At 40.3% G+C, this 21,016-nt stretch overlaps 1 protein-coding gene across 16 annotated transcripts in view; it reads right to left on the reverse strand.

The window, feature by feature from the left end:
* Positions 1-21,016, reverse strand: part of HEATR5A (HEAT repeat containing 5A) — a 125,267-nt gene that overhangs the window by 74,238 nt on the left and 30,013 nt on the right. For all 16 annotated transcript variants that reach the window (XM_037900563.2, XM_037900561.2, XM_043549699.1 and 13 more), the window contains 6 exons: positions 20,536-20,691; positions 16,122-16,372; positions 13,201-13,312; positions 12,138-12,290; positions 8,135-8,234; positions 6,625-6,734 (listed from right to left, as the gene is read on the reverse strand). In XM_037900563.2, coding sequence (XP_037756491.1) covers positions 6,625-6,734; positions 8,135-8,234; positions 12,138-12,290; positions 13,201-13,312; positions 16,122-16,372; positions 20,536-20,691 — 882 coding nt within the window. The remainder of the gene's footprint in view (positions 1-6,624; positions 6,735-8,134; positions 8,235-12,137; positions 12,291-13,200; positions 13,313-16,121; positions 16,373-20,535; positions 20,692-21,016) is intronic.

The following is a 21,016-nucleotide window of genomic DNA, read 5'->3' on the forward strand; positions in this document are numbered from 1 at the left end:
GCTGGAGAAACCAATTAGGGGCAGAGCTCCTCTTGACCTGCTGCTCACAAACTGGGTCGAATTGGTAGGGGAAGCAAAAGTGGATGGGAACCTGGGCGGCAGTGACCATGAGATGGTCGAGTTCAGGATTCTGACACAATGAAGGAAGGAAAGCAGCAGAATACGGACCCTGGAGTTCAGAAATGCAGACTTTGACTCCCTCAGGGAACTGATGGGCAGGATCCCCTGGGAAAGTAACATGAAGGGGAAAGAAGTCCAGGAGAGCTGGCTGTATTTTAAAGAATCCTTATTGAGGTTACAGGGACAAACCATCCCGATGTGTAGAAAGAAAAGTAAATATGGCAGGCGACCAGCTTGGCTTAACACTGAAATCCTTGCTGATCTTAAACACAAAAAAGAAGCTTACAAGAAGTGGAAGGTTTGACAAATCACCAGGGAGGAATATAAAAATATTGCTCAAGCATGCAGGAATGAAATCAGAAAGGCCAAATCACACTTGGAGTTGCAGCTAACAAGAGATGTTAAGAGTAACAAGAAGGGATTCTTCAGGCATGTTAGCAACAAGAAGAAAGTCAAGGAAAGTGTGGGCCGCTTACTGAATAAAGGAGACAACCTAGTGACAGAGAATGTGGAAAAAGCTAATGTACTCAATGCTTTTTTTGCCTCTGTCTTCACAAACAAGGTCAGCTCCCAGACTACTGCACTGGGCAACACAGCATGGGGAGGAGGCGACCAGCCCTCTGTGGAGAAAGAAGTGGTTCGGGACTATTTAGAAAAACTGAACGAGCACAAGTCCATGGGGCCGGATGCGCTGCATCCAAGAGTGCTAAAGGAGTTGGTAGATGTGATTGCGGAGCCACTGGCCATTACCTTTGAAAATTCATGGCGATCGGGGGAGGTCCTGGTCGACCGGACAAAGGCTAATGTAGTGCCCATCTTTAAAAAAGGGAAGGAGGAGAATCCTGGGAACTACAGGCCAGTCAGCCTCACCTCAGTCCCTGGAAAAATCATGGAGCAGGTCCTCAAGGAATCAATTCTGAAGCACTTAGAGGAGAGGAAAGTGATCAGGAACAGTCAGCATGGATTCACCAAGGGCAAGTCCTGCCTGACTAATCTAATTGCCTTCTATGATGAGATAACTGGCTTTGTGGATGAGGGGAAAGCAGTGGACATGTTGTTCCTTGACTTTAGCAAACCTTTTGACACGGTCTCCTGCAGTATTCTTGCCAGCAAGTTAAAGAAGTATGGGCTGGATGAATGGACTATAAGGTGGACAGAAAGCTGGCTTGATCGTCGGGCTCAACGGGTAGTGATCAATGGCTCCATGTCTAGTTGGCAGCCGGTATCAAGTGGAGTGCCCCAAAAGTCGGTCCTGGGGCCAGTTTTGTTCAATATCTTCATTAATGATCTGGAGGATGGCGTGGACTGCACCCTCAGCAAGTTTGCAGATGACACTAAACTGGAAGGAGAGATAGATACGCTGGACGGTAGGGATAGGATACAGAGGGACCTAGATAAATTAGAGGATTGGGCCAAAAGAAATTTGATGAGGTTCAACAAAGACTAGTGCAGAGTCCTGGATTTAGGATGGAAGAATCCCATGCACCATTACAGACTAGGGACTGAATGGCTAGGCAGCAGTTCTGCAGAAAAGGACCTAGGGGTTACAGTGGACGAGAAGCTGCATATGAGTCAACAGTGTGCCCTTGTTGCCAAGAAGGCCAATGGCATTTTGGGCTGTATAAGTAGGGGCATTGCCAGCAGATCGAGGGACGTGATCGTTCCCCTCTATTCGAAATTAGTGAGGCCTCATCCGGAGTACTGTGTCCAGTTTTGGGCCCCACACTACAAGAAGGATATGAAAAAATTGGAAAGCGTCCAGCGGAGGGCAACAAAAATGATTAGGGGACTGGAACACATGACTTATGAGGAGAGGCTGAGGGAACTGGGATTGTTTAGTCTGCGGAAGAGAAGAATGAGGGGGCATTTGATAGCTGCTTTCAACTACATGAAAGGAGGTTCCAAAGAGGATGGATCTATACTGTTCTCAGTGGTAGCAGATGACAGAATGAGGAGTAATGGTCTTAAGTTGCAGTGGGGGAGGTTTAGGTTAGATATTAGGAAAAACTTTTTCATTTGGAGAGTGGTAAAGCACTGGAATGCGTTACCTAGGGAGGTGGTGGAATCTCCTTCCTTAGAAGTTTTTAAGATCAGGCTTGACAAAGCCCTGCCTGGGATGATTCAGTTGGGAATTGGTCCTACTTTGAGCAGGGGGTTGGACTAGATGACCTCCTGAAGTCCCTTCCAACCCTGATATTCTATGATTCTGGTGCAATACCATAAAACCAGACTTATGTCAGCTACAGCTACTGTGTTGACAAACACTATCCCAAGTGATCTTAAAGAGATAGTTGACAAAGATGAAGCTTTTTATATATATATATATATACACACACATATATACACATATATACATATATACACACACACACACACACACACACACACACACACCCCTTATACAGATTACTCCTGAGGGAATTCTCTGCCAAAAAAATAAAAGGTGTGCATCAAAATAATTAAAATTCTGCAGAATTCTGCATATTTGGTCAATAAATAAATGTGGAGGCACCAGCATGGCACTGAGGAGTACAGGCCACGGGCTGCACAGAGGTGGGAAATCCCCCTGGAGGCCCCTCGCCCCTGGGACATGGACACAGTGAGGTTGCACCGAACCATGACAAGTGCAAGGGCTGAGCCTGCCCCAGAAACACCCCAGGGTCCTGTCCGTCTATGCCAGATGCACCAAATAGTAAGTGAGAGGGACAGTCTCACATGCACGCCCAGACCTGGTCCCTGATCCAGGTGTACGCAGACAGGCTCAGCCCAGCAGGATCCAAGTGTGGAGGGGCTTAGTGTGGGGGGGATCCAGGTGTGGGGTGAGAGGGTTCTGCGTGGGGCAATCTGGGTGCAGGAGGCTTGATGGGGGGTCTGAATATGGGGGATCTGGATGCACAGGGGCTCACTGAGGGGTTCCGGGTGCAGCAGGAATAGGACTCTGGAGAAGGATCCAGGTGAAGGTGGTTGGGGCTCATCAGGGGTGATTGGGGTGTGTGGGAGGGATGGGGTTCGGGGCGGGGGGCTTAGTAGGAGTATCCAGGTGCTGGGAGAATGGGACTTAGTGAGGTGGGGATCCGAGTGTGGGGGGCTTGTCGGAGTGGTCCGGGTACAAAGGGGGTGGGGCTTGTTGGGGTGGGGGTTCGAGTGCGGGGGGTCAGTGCGGGATGGTCTGGGTGCAGGGGTGGGGTCTAGAGGGGGGATCTGGATGTGGGGATCGGTGGGGGGGCTCCAGATGCAGATAGTGAGGCTCAGCAGGATGGGGGCTTGGTGGGAGGTCTGGGTATGGCTGGGTCCAGATGCACGGGGGTTAGTCAGACAGAATAGCAGTTCCTTGAACATGGACCCCTCCTCCCACAGCTGAGGAGCGATGGGGGAAGGAAGTGTGTGGGAGAGGGTGGAGATTCCCGAAGCTGGGGAAGGTTTCTGGGGGTGGGTCTGATCCAGGCCCCACTGCTCCTTGCAGGGGAAGAGGAAGTCCAGTACTCCCCAACCCAGCAGGGACTAGCAGCTAAGCCCAGTGCAGGGTAGGAGCCACTGGCTGGGGCATCTCCAGCCCCGCCCCCACGGTCATTTACCTCTCTGCCAGCTGCTCCAGGCACCCAAAACAATGTGCCTACACTGCTGGGGAGGGGTGTGACACCACTCTTGAGGCATCTCTTTGCTTGCCTGTCAGAAGTCATTTTTTGGCTGGAAAGCAAAGAAATCTGTGGGGGAAATGAATTCTGCACGAACGCAGTGGCACAGAATTCCCCCAGGAGTAACCGATATTACATTCAGATCCCCAGCTGCCCCCATTTATGAGAACATTAGAATTGCGAAGTCAAACATGCAAAAATTAGGAAATATGTTTTCCTGTGCAACCGTAATGATAAAAATCTCTAATTAAATGATCACATACAGTTATTACTCATTCAGTGGCACTGAACTTTCTCAAGATTTTAAAAAAGCAAACTGAAAACAATTCCATCATGTGGAACTATAGTGACGCCTACATAGTTCATTAGGATGGTTGGGACCTTTAGAGTAACTGGCAGCAATAGTAGACTGTTATCCTATAAGTGGACCAGCCAAAAGGGGAAGGCACATATATTTGACTCTTTGATCCTGTTCCCCACTTGTCCCTACCACCCATGCTTTTATTACTTCACCCCTGCTTCTACATATGCTTCAATGACTAATTAACATTTTGATAAATATCATATTTGTTAATAAAGAATGAAAACCTCCCCCCTTTCAATTAAGGCTTATGCTCACAATAAACATATTCTGAGACACACGAAAGATCTTCAACAAAACCAGGGAACTTCAGATATAAAAGAAGCAAAACCAGAAAATAGAAACACAACACCATAAGCCCAATTCTTGAATAATCTTTTTCAAATCACCTTTCAAAGGGCTACCCTGCATTTTCTAGCCCCAACCACCTGTCCACGTATTGTCTTTTAAACAATATTATGGCAATACAGAATAACTGAAAATTGAAAGACGGAAGAAAAGTTGATCTATTTCTAGTTGTTCATCTTTGTCTCATTAAGAAAAACAGAACTGAATGAATGCCTCCCATTTCACAACTGGTTTAGACAGTACTACACAGGAACTATAAAAAGGAGGACAAGAAGTGCCATTATGAGCTGCTTGACAAAAAGTATTGTTTTCAGACCATACAAAATATACAGAAATATAAAAAACAAAAAGGAAACTATGAATTGCTACAAGTTTCTCATCCTTTGTGCTTGCCTGAGCCATGAAAAAAGCAACACAATGCAAAACAGAAGTACAATATCACTGAGCACTTTCCAACACATAAAACTGGTTTAACCAGAAATCACATTGTTTTCAGATATACTTAATTTTTAAAAAAACCGCAAATCTTTAACATGTCTATCAGGAAATATTAAACAAGCAGCATTTGCAGAGAGGTAATATAGAGAAAAATCTATCACAGAAAGAAAAAACATCTCTGTAGTTAGCTTCTCCGTAAAACATATTTTGCTTCATTAGATAAAAAATATAGTTAATGGTATTAAAATCCAAAGGACTTGGAAAATAAACTACTCCATATCCTAACCTTTATATTTCCATATTATTGTGTTCCAAGTGGATAAACAGCTTCAGGACAACTGTCAGGAAGAATTACTTTTATATATTTCTTCTGCATGAGCTCAAGACATAATAGGTTTCAGGCTGTTTGCAGTGTCTTTAGCAATGTGACTACTGATTTGAATATGTCTTTTGATGCATTTTGTTTGTTAGTTCTAGATCGCTGCAACATCAACATGGGGTGGGCACTGCACTTGCACTACTCTATTCAGGCCTAAACACGTCAGATGCTATTACATTGCCTATTTTTCAGTTGCATTAAATAATTCCCAAATATTACAAAGAAAAATAAAATTTTAATTCTATAAAGTTTTGCTCCTTCAGTAAAATTAATGAAAAGGGAAATAAGTAGCTCATCTTTTGTCTTTTTAACTCCATTCACAAATGTATATTATACCATGTCTCCAGTATTACAACTTAAAATGAGATGACGACGATTTATCCTTCTAAAAGTTTGGTTAGCTGGTACCGCTCGGTGGAGTGGATTATATTAAGGTGAGAAATCCCTTCAGGATTTTGAGGTCACAGCAAAATGCAGATGGCAGAGAGGTGAATGCTCCCCTCTGCCCTGGAGAAATGTCTCACTCTCCAGCTCTCAGTTGCCTAACACTCCAGCTCTACCTTCCAGATCACGAAATGACTATTACAATGAATTTGTGCACTTTCCACACTTAATTCTGTTGCAAACTAAATTAATGGTAACATTAAAAAATAAAAACAAAAACTCTACACACAAAAGAAAAAATTCAAAGACAGAAGTTTTAATTGGATTAATTAAAATGAGCAGTCTGGTACGAAGCTATTCAAGTTATTATTGACCTTTAACAATCAGGTTAAAATGCTGCTAATTATGTCTTGCAATGGAAGAGTCAGTCTGTTTTAAGATTCAGCTATTACACATTTGAGGTAAAATTTAGGTCCAGCAATCTACAGGGCCCAGATTAATGTATTTGTAATGTAATGGCCTAGTCAGAGCAATTCAAAGTAAATTAAACCTATTTTAATAGATGTGCAATTGGTTTATATTGAAGTTATTCCTCCGGGATTTACTAATTTTACTTTTCAGTGAGTCCTATCATAGTGAGTGAACTCTAATGTTGAATTAAAATGATAAAGGTTGCCTATTTTCAATTTTCTAGAAATTCAGGACAAAATTATAGCTTTCTCATAGAAGGAAAGGGTGATCCTAAAAGATTAAGTGTGTTGCAAACAGGAAACTGAAAACAGCGTGGCTTCAATGCAATTCTGTGAAATGTGAATTTGGAAAATATAACAATGGGCACTTCAGAAAAAAGATGAAAACAAATCTTGCTAGTTGTACACTTGTTATTAAAGTGAAAACTCACAAATGAACCCTTAGTATTTATCACTTAAAACTGTATTTCTTGGTAAGAAAATACATACCTTCGTAAGTCTTTGGGGGCAATAAAGCCAATAATTCATAAAGTCTGTGCCTGTAAGTCATTGCTGGTGTTTTTAAAGCATTTCCATACATTTTATGTATTGAAGGGAGCCTTGAAAAAATACAGAAGACACATGACATATGTTAAAGAGAGATAAAGGGTTATGTCACAATTTTCAGTTACAGATTTGCTTTAATTTGTACTGTAATTCGTATTCACCACCCTTGAGGCTACATACATTAGAGATGCTGCCTAATTTGCAATGCCAACATACCAACAAGCAGCTTACATTTCTATTAACTCATGAAACCCTGGTATCCTATTCCCAAGCTGTATTTTTATGCACTATTGTAGAAATATGAAAAGCTTTTATATTGTCTTGTACTTTACGTGTCTTTCTTGCAGTTAACCTTTTTGTAGTTTTGTCCCACCATGGTCTAGCTTAGATCCAAAAGCTAATAGACATTAATGATCTCGAGTGACAGAACAGTTAAAATACTGAACACAAAGGAGGGGAAAAAAACAACTTTGACGTTGAAGAACAACATAAATACAAAAAGTGTCCATTTATAAACCATTTCTGTCTCTAGAGTAATTTTGCACTGTGTATATATTTGTTTTACGAAATGGAACAGATGCACACATAAATACTATCCTGCTATGTGTATAAACAGCACACAAAAATGTTATCCAGGTATGTGCATAAACAAGAAAATGTCACTATTAGCGTTGTACTTGATTGCAAAAACAATGAAAAATAAAAATATTGCGGACAAACATGGTGTCGGACGAAAAAAAAAGTTATTTCATGTTTCGTTTCTTAGCATGACATGCAACACACAAGACATAGGGCTTGTATTTAGAGTCCTGTGCAGATACAAAATTTGTATTTGCAGCCGTTCTGCAAAAATGGTCTGTGGATATCTGCAAATTTGTAGGGCTCTACTTGTCTTCATTACAACAGTTATCTTGAGTAACTGGAGCTAGCCTAGCTTAAGTGAGAGCATGAGAGTGACAACAATGAGAAACACTCAAGCTACACAAAGTAATTTGATTAGCATCTGAGTAATTGGATTAGCCACTGAAGAGTAACTGTAGCTTGGAGTTGCTGCATCCCCACTGCATTATTAGCTCCAGCATCAGCTGTACTGGAACTTCAACTTCTAACCCTACAGCCCTAACCCTCACTCACGATGGGCCAGATAACTTGATCTTAAAACACCACGTAACATGAGCTAGAAATTTGTGTGTGTGTGTACATGAGTCGAGTTAGGCGCAGAACTTGAATTATAGCTTGAGCTACCAGTACAGTGAAGGCAAGACCATAGTACTGTACCAGTTTATTTACATCACTGCTATAGCTTTTGTACTCTGTAAGATAACACTTTAAAAGTCTATTTATCTGTCTAAACAATCCATCATATCAGGAAGATACCAGAGGAATATTCTACAGCACTTTCTAACATAAAATTACGGCTTACTTTCATTTAAAAACATAATGATGCATTTACCGTGTCAATAAATCCACAGCACATGGGAGGGGAGGAAGTAGTCTCTGAATAACTTCATCAGTAAGAAGACCACCACAATAGGAAACAAAGGTTTTGATAGCTAAAAAAAGAAACGGATTGTAACTTAGTAGAATTTATTTAACTGAAAATTACATACGATTATCGCATGGCTCATTTCAAAATAGAGAAAATACTTATAGCACTATTGACCTAGGATTTTAAAGACAAAGAGAAAAAAATAACTGATTAAAATGGAAACTGCATGTTTTCAGCACCTCTAAAAGTCAGGCCACATATTTTGGCAGCATAAGCTGCATCTCCACTGGGCGTGGTGATAACTGGAAAACCCTTTCTAGTGTAGACAAGGACCTAGGTTTCTAACTGACCACGTCACTTTCGAAAATTATTTTCTACACCTCCGTCAAATTTGACAGGAGAGAAAAATGTCCAATACATTAGTATTTAAAAATCCTCAAGTAAATAACTTCTTCCCCAGTCAATGTGTATTTCCAAAGATTATCATTCACTACTTAGCTACATCATTTTGCAATATTAAAATTTTTATTAATTTTATTTGAAGCAAAGCACCTAATTAAGTAGGCTTACAAACTAATATGCTTTTGTTCTGGGAAAACATTTTTAAAGGACATGAATAAAATTCAGTCAAGAACACATATCTCCCAGGCCACATCTGTATCTTGTAGCTTCATCTTGCACAACATTTCCAAGATCTAACCTCTTCTCTGTGCCCCTACCACTAAAAATCTTGTCCAAATCTGATCATCTCATGCATTGACTTCTGTTATCTCCTCCTGTATGTCCTGGATGCCTGCAACCTTGTCCCCCTTCAAGTTCATTCAAGATGCAGCCACTAAAATAATCTTCCTGGCTTGTCATTTGGACTACATCAGCATTCTCTTTAAGTCCTTCCCTACACTGCCTTCTTTTCCCACGGCATCAAACACAAACTTCTTGCGTCACTTTCTAAGCTTAATCCTAACTAGAGCTTAAAGTAGTCTGAAATAAGGGGACTTCCACCATCCCCACATCTGCCCATCCCCCTGTCTAGCAATTAATTCTGACCCTCCAGCCCCCTTATCAGTTTTGTTCCCTCCAGTCCCTGATCTGTTCCATCTCCACATCTGTTTTTCCCCCTCCAGACCCAATCTGTTCTGCTCCCCAGCCTCACCTCCTCTTCCTCCAGGTCTTGGGGTTTTTCATCCCCACCTCCCAGGTCTATGGGAGCCTGTAGCTGGATCCCCTCTCTCCCTTCCCTAGAAGGCTGGATGTTGCCCAGAAGGAGCAAGAGGAGAAGCAGAGGTGCCATCCCATCACTCAGCAGAGGAAGAAGTGAAGGGGACAGAGAGATTAGAGCCGCTCTGAGCTGCTGGGCTCTTTCTGTTCTCTCCTCCCCGCCACGCCTCGACCCCCAGGTTGGGTTGTTGGCGGGGTGGTGGGAAAAGAAGAGAGCTCCACCTGCTTCTTGTTCCCATGCAGTGGGTAAGTGGGAAAAACAGCCAAACAGATGGTATTAAAAATGTGCACCCCTGAGCAATACAGACTTGCCTCTTAGAATTTTTATATCCTGGGCCTGCAGGTTATTTTGACCTGCTGCACTTTTAAAGCACTGGTCCAAATCTACCTATTCAACTTATTATTTATAATAATCACTCATTATTTATCATTCCTCGCCTTGGCTCTGCTGCCAGATAGCCTGAATCTCCCAACTTCTCCACTTCTCTGACAAGCACTTCCATTGTTTCTGCCATGACTTTCAAGTAGAAGAAACTCCCAGTCAAAATCTGTACAGCCACCACCAAATTCTTCCTCAAAACTTCTCTTTAATAAGGCTGTCGATTAATCACAGTTAATACACGCGATTAACTCAAAAAAATTAATCGTGATTAATCACAGTTTTAATCGCACTGTTAAACAATAGAATACCAACTGAAATTTATTAAATATTTTGGGTGTTTTTCTACATTTTCATATATATTGTATTCTGTGTTGTAATTGAAATCAAAGTGTATATTATTTTTTATTACAAATATTTGCACTGTAGAAATTATAAAAGAAATAGTAGTTTTCAATTCACCTCATACAAGTACTGTAGTGCAATCTCTTTCCCATGAACGTGCAAGTTACAAATGTAGATTTTTTTTGTTACATAACTACACTCAAAAAGAAAACAATGTAAAACTTTGGGGCAAGAAGTCCACTCAGTCCTAGTCCTTGTTCAGCCAATCGCTCAGACAAACAAGTTTGTTTACATTTACAGGAGATAATGCTGCCCTCTTCTTATCTACATCACCAGAAAGTGAGAACAGGCATTTGCATGGCACTTCTGTATTCGGCATTGCAAAATATTTATGTGCCAGATATGCTAAACATTTGTATGTCCCTTCATGCTTTGGGCACCATTCCAGAGGACATGCTTGCATGTTGATGACGCTCCTTAAAAAAATAATGCATTAATTAAATTTGTGACTGAACTCCTTGCAGAAGAATTTTATGTCCCCTGCTTTGGTTTACCCACATTCTGTCATATATTTCATGTTATAGCAGTCTCGGACATTGTTCATTTTAAGAACATTTTCACTGCAGATCTGACAAAATGCAAAGAAGGTACCAATGTGAGATTTCTAAAGATAGCTACAGCACTCGACCTAAGGTTTAAGAATCTGATGTGCCTTCCAAAATCTGAGAGGAATGAGGTGTGAAGCATGCTTTCAGATGTCTTAAAAGAGCAACACTCCAATGTGGAAACTACAGAACCCGAACCACCAAAAAAGAAATCAACCTTCTGCTGGTGGCATCTGACTCAGATAATGAAAATGAACATGCATCAGTTTGCACTGTTTTGGATTGTCATCAGCATGGACGCATGTCCCCTGGAATGGTGGTTGCAGCATGAAGGGACATATGAATCTTTAGAGCATCTGGCACATAAATATCTTGCAATGCCAGCTACAAAAGTGCCATGAGAATACGTCTTCTCACTTTCAGGTGACATTGTAAACAAGAAGCGAGCAGCGTTATCTCCTGTAAATGTAAACTTGTTTGTCTGAGCGATTGGCTGAACAAGAAGTAGGACTGAGTGGACTTGCAAACTCTAAAATTTTACATTGTTTTATTTATGAATGCAGTTATTTTTTGTACAAAATTCTACATTTGTAAGTTCAACTTTCACGATAAAAAGATTGCACTACAGTATTTCTATTAGGTGAACTGAAAAATACTATTTCTTTTGGTTTTTTTTTTTTTTTTTTTTTACAGTGCAAATACTTGTAATCAAAAATAAATATAAAGTGAGCACTGTACACTTTGTATTCTGTGTTGTAATTGAAATCAATATATTTGAAAATGTAGAAAACATCCAAAAATATTTAAATAAATGGTATTCTATTAACAGTGCGATTGTGTGATTAATCGCAATTATTTTAATCACTTGATTGAGATTAATGTTTTTAATTGCTTGATATCCCTACTCTTTAATAATGCATGTAGAAAACTGTAACCTGATAACAGGCAAGCAGGTGGTGAGTTGTGTATCCTGCTACTCCCCGCCCCATTATATTTGTTACCCCATCCTCTCCACCTCAACCTAGCCCATGTTTCTCTCATCCACCTATTATATCTTGTCTTGTAGAATATAAGCTATTTGGGGAAGAGACTCTCATTTATCAGATATTTGTAAAGTACCTAGGATAACAGGGTCCAACCTGATTGAGATCATTAGGTGTTATTGCAACATAAATAAAAAATAATAAAAAGATTCGCAAAAGTTATTACATTGGTTGTTGTTTTGGAAATAAAACATCAGGATGAGAAAAAAATATCCACCACAAGAGTTACCAACATAATCCGACAGACACACACACACACATAGTCTATTATGAAGGTAATTGAAAACAAGCATAAATTCTGCACTGATGGTTTTCTTTATGATGTCTGAAGGACAAATAATCAGAGAGAGAGAGAGAATATGCAAAACTTTGCTTACCACAGAGAGCACCAGCACGGCCTTCCAATGTCACTTGCCATGTAAATGAATCTCCCCGACTCCTCTCTGTTTCTAGATCTTTAGGAGATAGTGGAAAGACACACTTCCACAGTAATAGCATTCTTGGGAGATAGTGCTGGACAACAGCAGGACCTGTAAGTTTTAACAACAGCCAATTACAAATCTGAGGAACCATAAAGGTAAAATATTAAATCAGCTTACCTATGTTCAAAAAGGTCTCTACTGTTTCCTCCACCCATCCTTGCATTATTCCTTAACCTACTGCCACTGTGCCCCATTTTGTACAGAAGAACATGCCCACTGTTATTGTTAAGGTTGTGTCTCCCAAATTCATTATAAACCTGTTATTTAGCTTTAGCCAAAGTTTGTCATATCTGGACTCAGCTGAGGAACAACATAAAAGAAAAAAAATTCATTTGGTGGAGATGTTCAGAAATGCAAAATTTCTGAGCACAGGTTGGTGTATAGAGATCTCTCTCTTATCACAGGGAAATAGAGGATTGGTGGACAGAAGTAACAGGTTCAAATGTTGAAAGGAGGCAAGGAACATGCAAAGAGACACAAAAAGACTTAGTGAGGGCTTGAACAATGATTTAAATATCAGGGTCAATACTCTGACAATATTAAGCATGACTAGAGTTCAATAACATTTCATGTGCCTGACAGATTCAGTGAGGATCTTGATATCCTCCTCATCTTGCCCTGACACACATATTATACCAAACAATTCTGAACATTTACAGTCATGACATAAAATGTTATTGGACTAATCTTGCAAATTATCTTTCATATTTAAGTAGTATTGGTCCAATCCTGCCATTGTTCTGCAGGCAGAACTCCCACTAAGTTAACGGTAAGTTTTAAGGTAACAAACAATGCTTTTATGCATCTTTTCTTATCAGAGATTTAAATTTATGTTAATTATTTTTACTATGAAATATTAAAGGCAAATGAAGGACCACAAGTATTAAAACTAGTCATATGGATTTACCAAAAGACATACTTTAATTTACTCTTATATGTACTTTAAGAAACCTATTACCTAATGTCATAAGGGAAGCTACCAACAGCCATCCAGCCTGCGTTCGTTGTATTGAAATGCGACTATTTTGAGAAGCAGAACACAGTAAATCCTCTGCTACTGTCATGATTACCTATTCAAAATTTGAAAAACAAAAAGCATCACTACCTTTGTAATTGTACACAGAAATCAAATACAACTTGAAGAAAAAATGCTAATGATTATTTCTAATAATTTAGGGCCTGATTTTGCCAGGCTACAGGACGGAACTATTCAGGGGACAGGCTGGCTTGGTGTGTAAGCAGATCAAGAGAAATGTTGTGCCCCAGTACAGCAAGTTCACTAGGGCCCTGGTACAATGCCCTCCCTCCCACCGCCACTGTGTGCAAGGACAAAAACCAAGTACTACCCTCATCCCACTTCTATAGGAGCAGTACTATTCCCTATTCTCAGGGAGTCTCTTCCACAGATGAAACTGGTGCTGAAATTAGTTAAGGGTTTTAACCATCTTATATAATTTCTACCTTGGACTAGTGGAAGTTTTGGCAGAATGGATATATGGATAAGTAAATTTTATTTTGTACAGTGGTTAGTCACCTAAAGGCATAGGAAGGTGTTAACTCAATTTAGTCTGCGGTAAGTGAATGTCCTTCCAGGAAACTTATTTATAATACAGTGAGCAAAGCAACAGATCTGTGGATGTACTGCCAATTAGTTTTATAAAAGAAGATCATTTTCTTTGGCAAAATGTAGTGAGCTTCAGTTGTATTGTGGACTAACACAGCCTTTTCTTACTCAACAATGCAGTTGTGATGTTCATGGGAAAGGGAAAAATAATGGTAACCTGCCAACTTAGCATACTTGCAAGTCAGGCCAGGGTTTAATCTTCAGAGGAAGTTTCACTGGCTTCAAACAGAATGGACTGATTTACAATTCTGAATACATAACTGGTCTCAAGAAGTTTACTCTTCAATTACAGTCTCCCTCCTCTTTCCAATTTCTCTAAGCCAAAGCTCTTTAGAATCAACCTTCATTCCAAGAAGCAATAGTGATATGTTAGTGATAGGCAGACCTCAATCTTAATGCAAAAATATTCATAAAATTAGTATAACTTACATTAATAATAGGTTGTTAAAAACTTGTTTGCATCTTTACTGAATGAATATTTATAACTACAAATATGTTATAGCCAGGATGCTTGAAAATATAACAATATCTGGGTTAGTTCAGTTACTTATATTCAGGCTGGTTAAAGAAATTCAAGGAGATGTCTTTCTGTCTCCCACGAGCAAGCAAACATCCAGAAGATAGCCCTCCTTAGCCATAAAACCATATTTATTAGCTTTAAGAGTGTTATTCAAACTCAGGAAAGCTGCATTTTAAACTTTACCTTGCTTTAACTTTTATACTATTTTCCTTTGTGCTATGTTTAAAAGATATACTGGTTATTGAAATCTGTGCTTTGTACAAAATATTTAATAGTAGTCTAATTGCTGTAACAAATTGTAACTAAGTAGCTTAGGGAAAGAAACAGACCTTAAGAGTGTCTTATCTAGACCAAGACACCAATTAAAATAAAAAAAAATGACTGTGAAAAGTAATGTATGGTTGTATTGTCAGACCAATAAATCTAGGTGTAAAGTCATTTGTTTGTTTTTTTATTTCCTCATGGAAAAACTTCTAAGTAAACCCATACAAAGAATCCTAGAAGTATTTCTTGCTGAAATGAATTTTATAATCTCTAAAAACTTCATTCATAAAAGCATTGAGGAAAAACACTATAGTTGGAAATATTTTTTTTGTTTATTTTCTAAATGTTCAAGTGGCAAACACCTGAAATGCATACTTGCAAATGTGTTTGCTAAATGAAAATCTCTTAATACCACTGCTATTTAAATGGTAAAATGTGTTGTGTACTAACCTAAAATTTAATGAGCTTGCTAAACTGATTGCTAATGAAAGAAGCCATTTGAGTATAGAGTATTTATATTAATGGGAATTAATTAATTAATTGTTGGCAGCGCTCAAGCAGCTCTCTCACCCAACTCAGGAAGATGAAGAATCATCTCTCCAAAAATTGTAATAAAGAATCAACAACTTCTTTTACAGCTATTTAAGCTCAAGACTATTTATAGAGTTATTTAATTTTAAAAAAGACTGGTTTGAGAACAAAAAACTTTATATAAAAGATTAGGAGTGTTTGTAAATTTTGAAAATAGAATTTCATGTGCTGTTGAACTCTAATACAACTGATGGAATATCTCAGAAAATGAGTTGAAAAAAAAGAGAAAAGTTAAACACTAACTTTTAATTTATCTGATGCTTTCCCAAAGAAAGGAAGCTAGAAATCTTGCATATTCATTAAACAGACTGCATACCTCAGGAGCTGAAGGTGTCACCTAAGCAAACCCCAGAAGCATGGAGGCAACGAGTGACTGCAACCAAGTTGGAGTCTAAACAAGCCTGAAAGAGGTGTGTTCTCTTATAATTAAATGGAAATAGGAAGGAGAAGAGTATAAAAAAGGGGAGTATCCCTCACATACACACACTGCTAACCTGCTTAAACAGCAACTTACCCTGTCCATCTCTACTCTGCAATTAGCAAAAGTTAATAGACTGAATATTTACTATGGTTATGACCCCATGGATCTTCTTTGAAAAAAATATGTAATTCAGAAATGTTACACTACCTGATCAGTGGTTTAAATGACTAAATTTATGGGGTAAAGAAAATAGCATTATTATGTGTGTTCTTGGGGATCCTTTTCTTCCCAATAAAAGAAACTACTACATCAATATTTTGAGAAAAAAATATTAGCATTCCAATCATGAGATAAAAAAAATCAGCATTGTAAAATCACAATTAAATACGAAATACATTTGAGACACTTCAGGAAGGAGCACAACAGAACTGCTTTCAAGTAAATTAGTAGGATCGTTACCTTCCCTTTTCCATGTGGAATTCCTAATGGGCAGTGTTTTACTGCTCCCAATAGAGCAGCAACAGCAAAACTATATCCAGTCACTGCTTCAGGGGAGGACTTAAGGGCACTAAGCCGCTCAATGCAGCGATCCAAAAGTGGAGACACATAGGATGGCAATGCTACAGCAATGCAGCGTAGACACCAAGCTGCTGCTAGTCGAACTGAAATACTGGGATGAAGAATAACTGAAATTACTGCATCCAGAACCCCTGAAAGAAAAAATAAATATACTTAAGACATGGACAAAGCAGTCTGGCTGATGAGTAAGAAGAGTGTCTAAAGGCATGTATGTGTATTCACTGAGGGATAGTGAACGTCACTTTTCAAGCATGTGCTAATCTTTAAACAGTGAGAAGTGCTAATAAGAGAGATTTCACATTAAATGTCATCAATCTAAAATATTTTATTACTTTAAAAAAGTTAACCCAGTTGAGGAGCAGTTGGATGAAACTAAATTCTGGAAAGATTGAAGTGGTGCTATTGGAGAGAGGGGAAAACTTTCAAAAAACCTTGACCTCTTTGTAACACCACCCTTGTGTCATTAAGACAACCTGCAGCCATGGTGTATATCTAGACTGTATACTGCTTATGGACACCATAACAGCCAAAGCTGCAAAAGAATGGCGATTTCCATATACAGACAGCAAGAATACTACACCTCCTTTTATCAGATTCAGACTTGGCTGCAGTGATCCACGCACTTGTGACCTTCAAGAATGATCATGTTAAGTATGAAACAGCTGACTTCAAAAGCTATGGCTACAATTAATTCAAAACACAGAAGTCCCTCTGTTCAACAATTAAGACCACAACAATCCAGCTGTCTGCTCTCTTCCCTGGCTCTCTGTAAAGGACTGGATTAAACACAATGTTTAAATCTTCTTTGAGACTTTCCCCGGGAACCAGCCAGAATGCTTCATCTTGCTTCATCCTGAACTTCCATGACAGCTACATTCCATGGAACTATCAACCCAAAAAGTGTTTGAGGAAGAGAAAGAATTTGTTGAGCAATTGGCTCCAAAACTTGGAACACATTCCCAAGAGATGAGAAGGACCCCCAACCACAGAGCTTTGAGAGTTAAAAGCAAAAACTCATTTTTGATTTAGCTTTTCCACATAACACCTTAAAAAAATAAAGTATAAGAAAATAAAAACCACCAGAGACCAGTTGTACCTGCTGTCTGGAAGCTGGGGGGCAGGAAGGAGGGCAGACAGAAGTGAGAAAGGAGGGAAAGGGGAGAGAGAAAGAGAAACATGCCTTATGTATACACTTCAATGTGTACCTTAAGAGACCACAGTAATGGGCACTACATAAGAATCTAGACCAGAGGTGGGCAAACTACAGCCCGCGGGACCGTCCTGCCCAGCCCCTGAGCTCCTGGTCCAGGAGGCCCGGCCCCTCCTCTGCTGTTTCTCCTCACCTGCTGCCACGCCGCCGCGCAGGCAGTGCTCTGGGCGGTGGGGCTGCACGCTCGTGCAGGGCAGCACAGCTGTGTGTCTGACTCTGGCCAGGAAGCGCGGCTCCGGACATGATACTCTTAGCAGCATGGTAAGGGGGCCAAGGGGTTGGATATGGGGCAGGGGATCCCGGGGGGCAGTCAGGGGACAGGGGGTGATTGGATGGGGAAGAGGTTTGCGGGTGGGGTGCAGGGGATGGGAAAAGGGGGGTGGGGGTTTGATAGGGGGTGGTGTCCTGGGGGGTGGTTAGGGGCGGGGGTTCTGAGAGGGGCAGTCAGGGGGCAGGAAGTGGGAGGGGTCGGATAGGGGGTGGGGGCCAGGCTGTTTGGGGAGGCACAGCCTTCCCTACCCGCCCTCCATACAGTTTTGCACCCCAATGTGGCCAAAATATTTGCCCACCCCAACCTAGACAGATAAACCTACCTAGATTATATTTTCTTGAATACAAACATAAATTCATTGAAAACATAGATAAGTGCTTCACTACACTAGATCATAATTGCATGTACTTCAATTAGTTCAATGCCTACTCCTTACAGAGAAATAAAGTTGATTCAAACATGAAATGTTATTCCTCCTTAGTGAAGTTTCTATTTAACACATCCCCTCCCCTCCACATCACACTGGTCTATAGCGACAATGATATAAAATCCTGATAGCTTCTTTATGGCCTATCTAGCCAAGTGTTACATTTACAAATACACAATTACTTCTTTGGATAAAAGCACTAACTATACTATGCTTCTGTATGTGTAATTTTTCCAGGAGCACTGAGATAGCACTAAATTATCAACCCAGACTGCAATATCAAACTCAACATTTCTTATCAATGTCATCGTATTTGTACCATTGTTCTAATACATTAAGCAAACATGAAATGTCTACAAAGTGCCTTGGTAAGTAATTACAGGCCTGATCCAGCAAGTAAATCCATGCAGGAAGACCAGTGTCTCTGCATAGATAACAATGCATGGATGATACCTATAATGGATGGATACCAGTGCAGCTCTGCATAGATACCAATGTCCACCTGCACAGATCAACTGCATGATTGGAGGTAAAGTATATAACAACAGATCTGGAGTAATGATTTTTAAATCACTAAAGCAAAATAGGATAGACCACTCACTGCACTAAAATGAAAACGTAAGAGCAGGGGTGGCCAACCTGTGGCTATGGAGCCACATGCAGCTCTTCAGAAGTTAATATGCGGCTCCTTGTATAGGCACCGACTCCAGGGCTGGAGCTACAGGCGCCAACTTTCCAATGTGCCAGGGGGTGCTCACTGCTCAACCCCTGGCTCTGCCACAGGCCCTGCCCCCACTCTACCCCTTCCCACCCCCTCCCCTGAGCCTGCTGTGCCCTCGCTCCTCCCCCTACCCCTCGGAGCCTCCTGCACGCCACGAAACAGCAGATCAGGAGGTGCAGGGAAAGAAGGGGAGACGCTGATCAGCGAGGCTGACGGTGGGCAGGAGGTGCTGGGAGCGGTGGGGAGGGGGAGGGAGAGAGCTGATGGGGGGCTGCTGATGTATTACTGTGGCTCTTTGGCAATGTACATTGGTAAATTCTGGCTCCTTCTCCAGCTCAGGTTGGCCACTCCTGCATAAGAGAATAACTAAACATTTCTATTTAAATTTGGTCAAATATATTTACTGAGCACATTGCACAGTGTGTTTGCTCTGAACCAGAAGTAGTATATACTTTCAATCTGATATTCAGAGTACATTGTACATTGTGTAACAGTACAGGCAGGAGGTGGTGCAGAGCTGTTTGGGTGATGGTCTTTGAAAGGCTTCATACAAGCAGCACATTTTAGGATAAAAATAGATAAGAAAAAAGTGAAAAGTTGGTTATCTGATGCATGAAGAGAGAGTAAGTTTAAGCAAAGAGGAGGAAAATGGGAAAAGGTTACAAAAGGGACTGGTTAGGAGGGAGGGTCACAAACAGCACAGGAGGAAATGAGAGCAAAGCTGAGATGGAGTTACGCAGAGGCTTGAAGGTGTGGATGAGCTTGAACTTGACAGAGAAAAAGAAAATCTCTTTGGCAAGGATCTGAAGAACGTAATTGCAATCAGAGCAGCCACAAAGCTAGATGATATTAGTAGCAGTGTTCTGACCAGACTGAATGGGTCAATATGGTAAGCTGGCACAGCAGAAGGGAGGTTCCAGTAGTCAATGGGAGAGAGAACCAAAGGCTTCAGAAGGAGAAATGGATAGATTTTAGAGATCAAGTGTATGAAGCACCAGTAATTTTCAAGAGCCTGAATGCAGCAGAAGTTTACAAATTTAAAAAAGGAGTGCATTTCTGTCACAGAATCACAGAAATGTAGAGCTGGAAGAGAGGTCCTCAAGTCCAGTCCCCGGAGCTGATGCAGGATCAAATAAACCTAGATCATCATTGACAGGGAGTTATCCAACCTGTTCTTAAAACTTCCAGTGAGGGGAGTCAATAACCTCCCTTGGAAGCATGTTTTGGAGCTTAACTACTCTTTTAGTTACGAAGTTTTTCCTAATATCTAACCTAAATCTCCCTTGCTGCAGATTAAGCCCATTACTTCTTGTCCTATCTTCAGTGGACATGGAGAACAATTGATCACTGTTCTCTCTATAACAGCCCTTAATGTATTTGAAGACATATCAGGTCCCCTCTCAGGTCTTCTTTTCTCAAGACTAAATATGTCCACTTTTTTCAACCTTTCCCATAGGTCAGGTTTTCCAAACCACCTATCATTTCTGTTGCTTTCTACTGAACTCTCTCCAATTTGTTAATATATTTCCTATGTGTTATATCTTTTATCTGTGTTCACATCTTTCCATATGTTAGTCTGAAATATTCTGCAAAAATAAGAACACATTGTTGCGATCAAATTTGCAAAAAAACTCAAGGAAAATATTTTGCAAACTTATCCATTACCTGTACTGGAATCTTGTAGCAATGGTGCAGCAGTAGTGCCTAAACCATGAACGAGACTTCCAAGTTCGTGTAATACACACACAAGAACATGTTGGCTTGCTGTTACGTCTGTTGTACCAATCCGAGTTTCCAAGTTACCATCACTCATCACAACATCTGGTAACACATTAGAAACTGTGAAATCATTGCACATTAAAATAAAATAATAATAAAATACAAAGAGACAGAATAAAGAATGCAATGATATGGTAGCTACATTAGAAATATTCTTCTATCATTAACTGTCTCACATAAGATTCAGGATTTTCAATGGGACTCAGCTGAGACTTTCCATACCTCAATCAAGTTGCCACAGAAAAGGACATTACTTAGTTCCAGGGTAAGTAGTGGGTGGGTGAGAAGAGTAGAAAAACAATCATAAAATAAAAAACACCACATTGCCAATTTAGCAGGTGACAATGAATGGTAGCAACCAAGAACC

The sequence above is a fragment of the Chelonia mydas genome, chromosome 6, assembly GCF_015237465.2.
Source record: "Chelonia mydas isolate rCheMyd1 chromosome 6, rCheMyd1.pri.v2, whole genome shotgun sequence".
Taxonomy (NCBI): Eukaryota; Metazoa; Chordata; order Testudines; family Cheloniidae; genus Chelonia; species Chelonia mydas.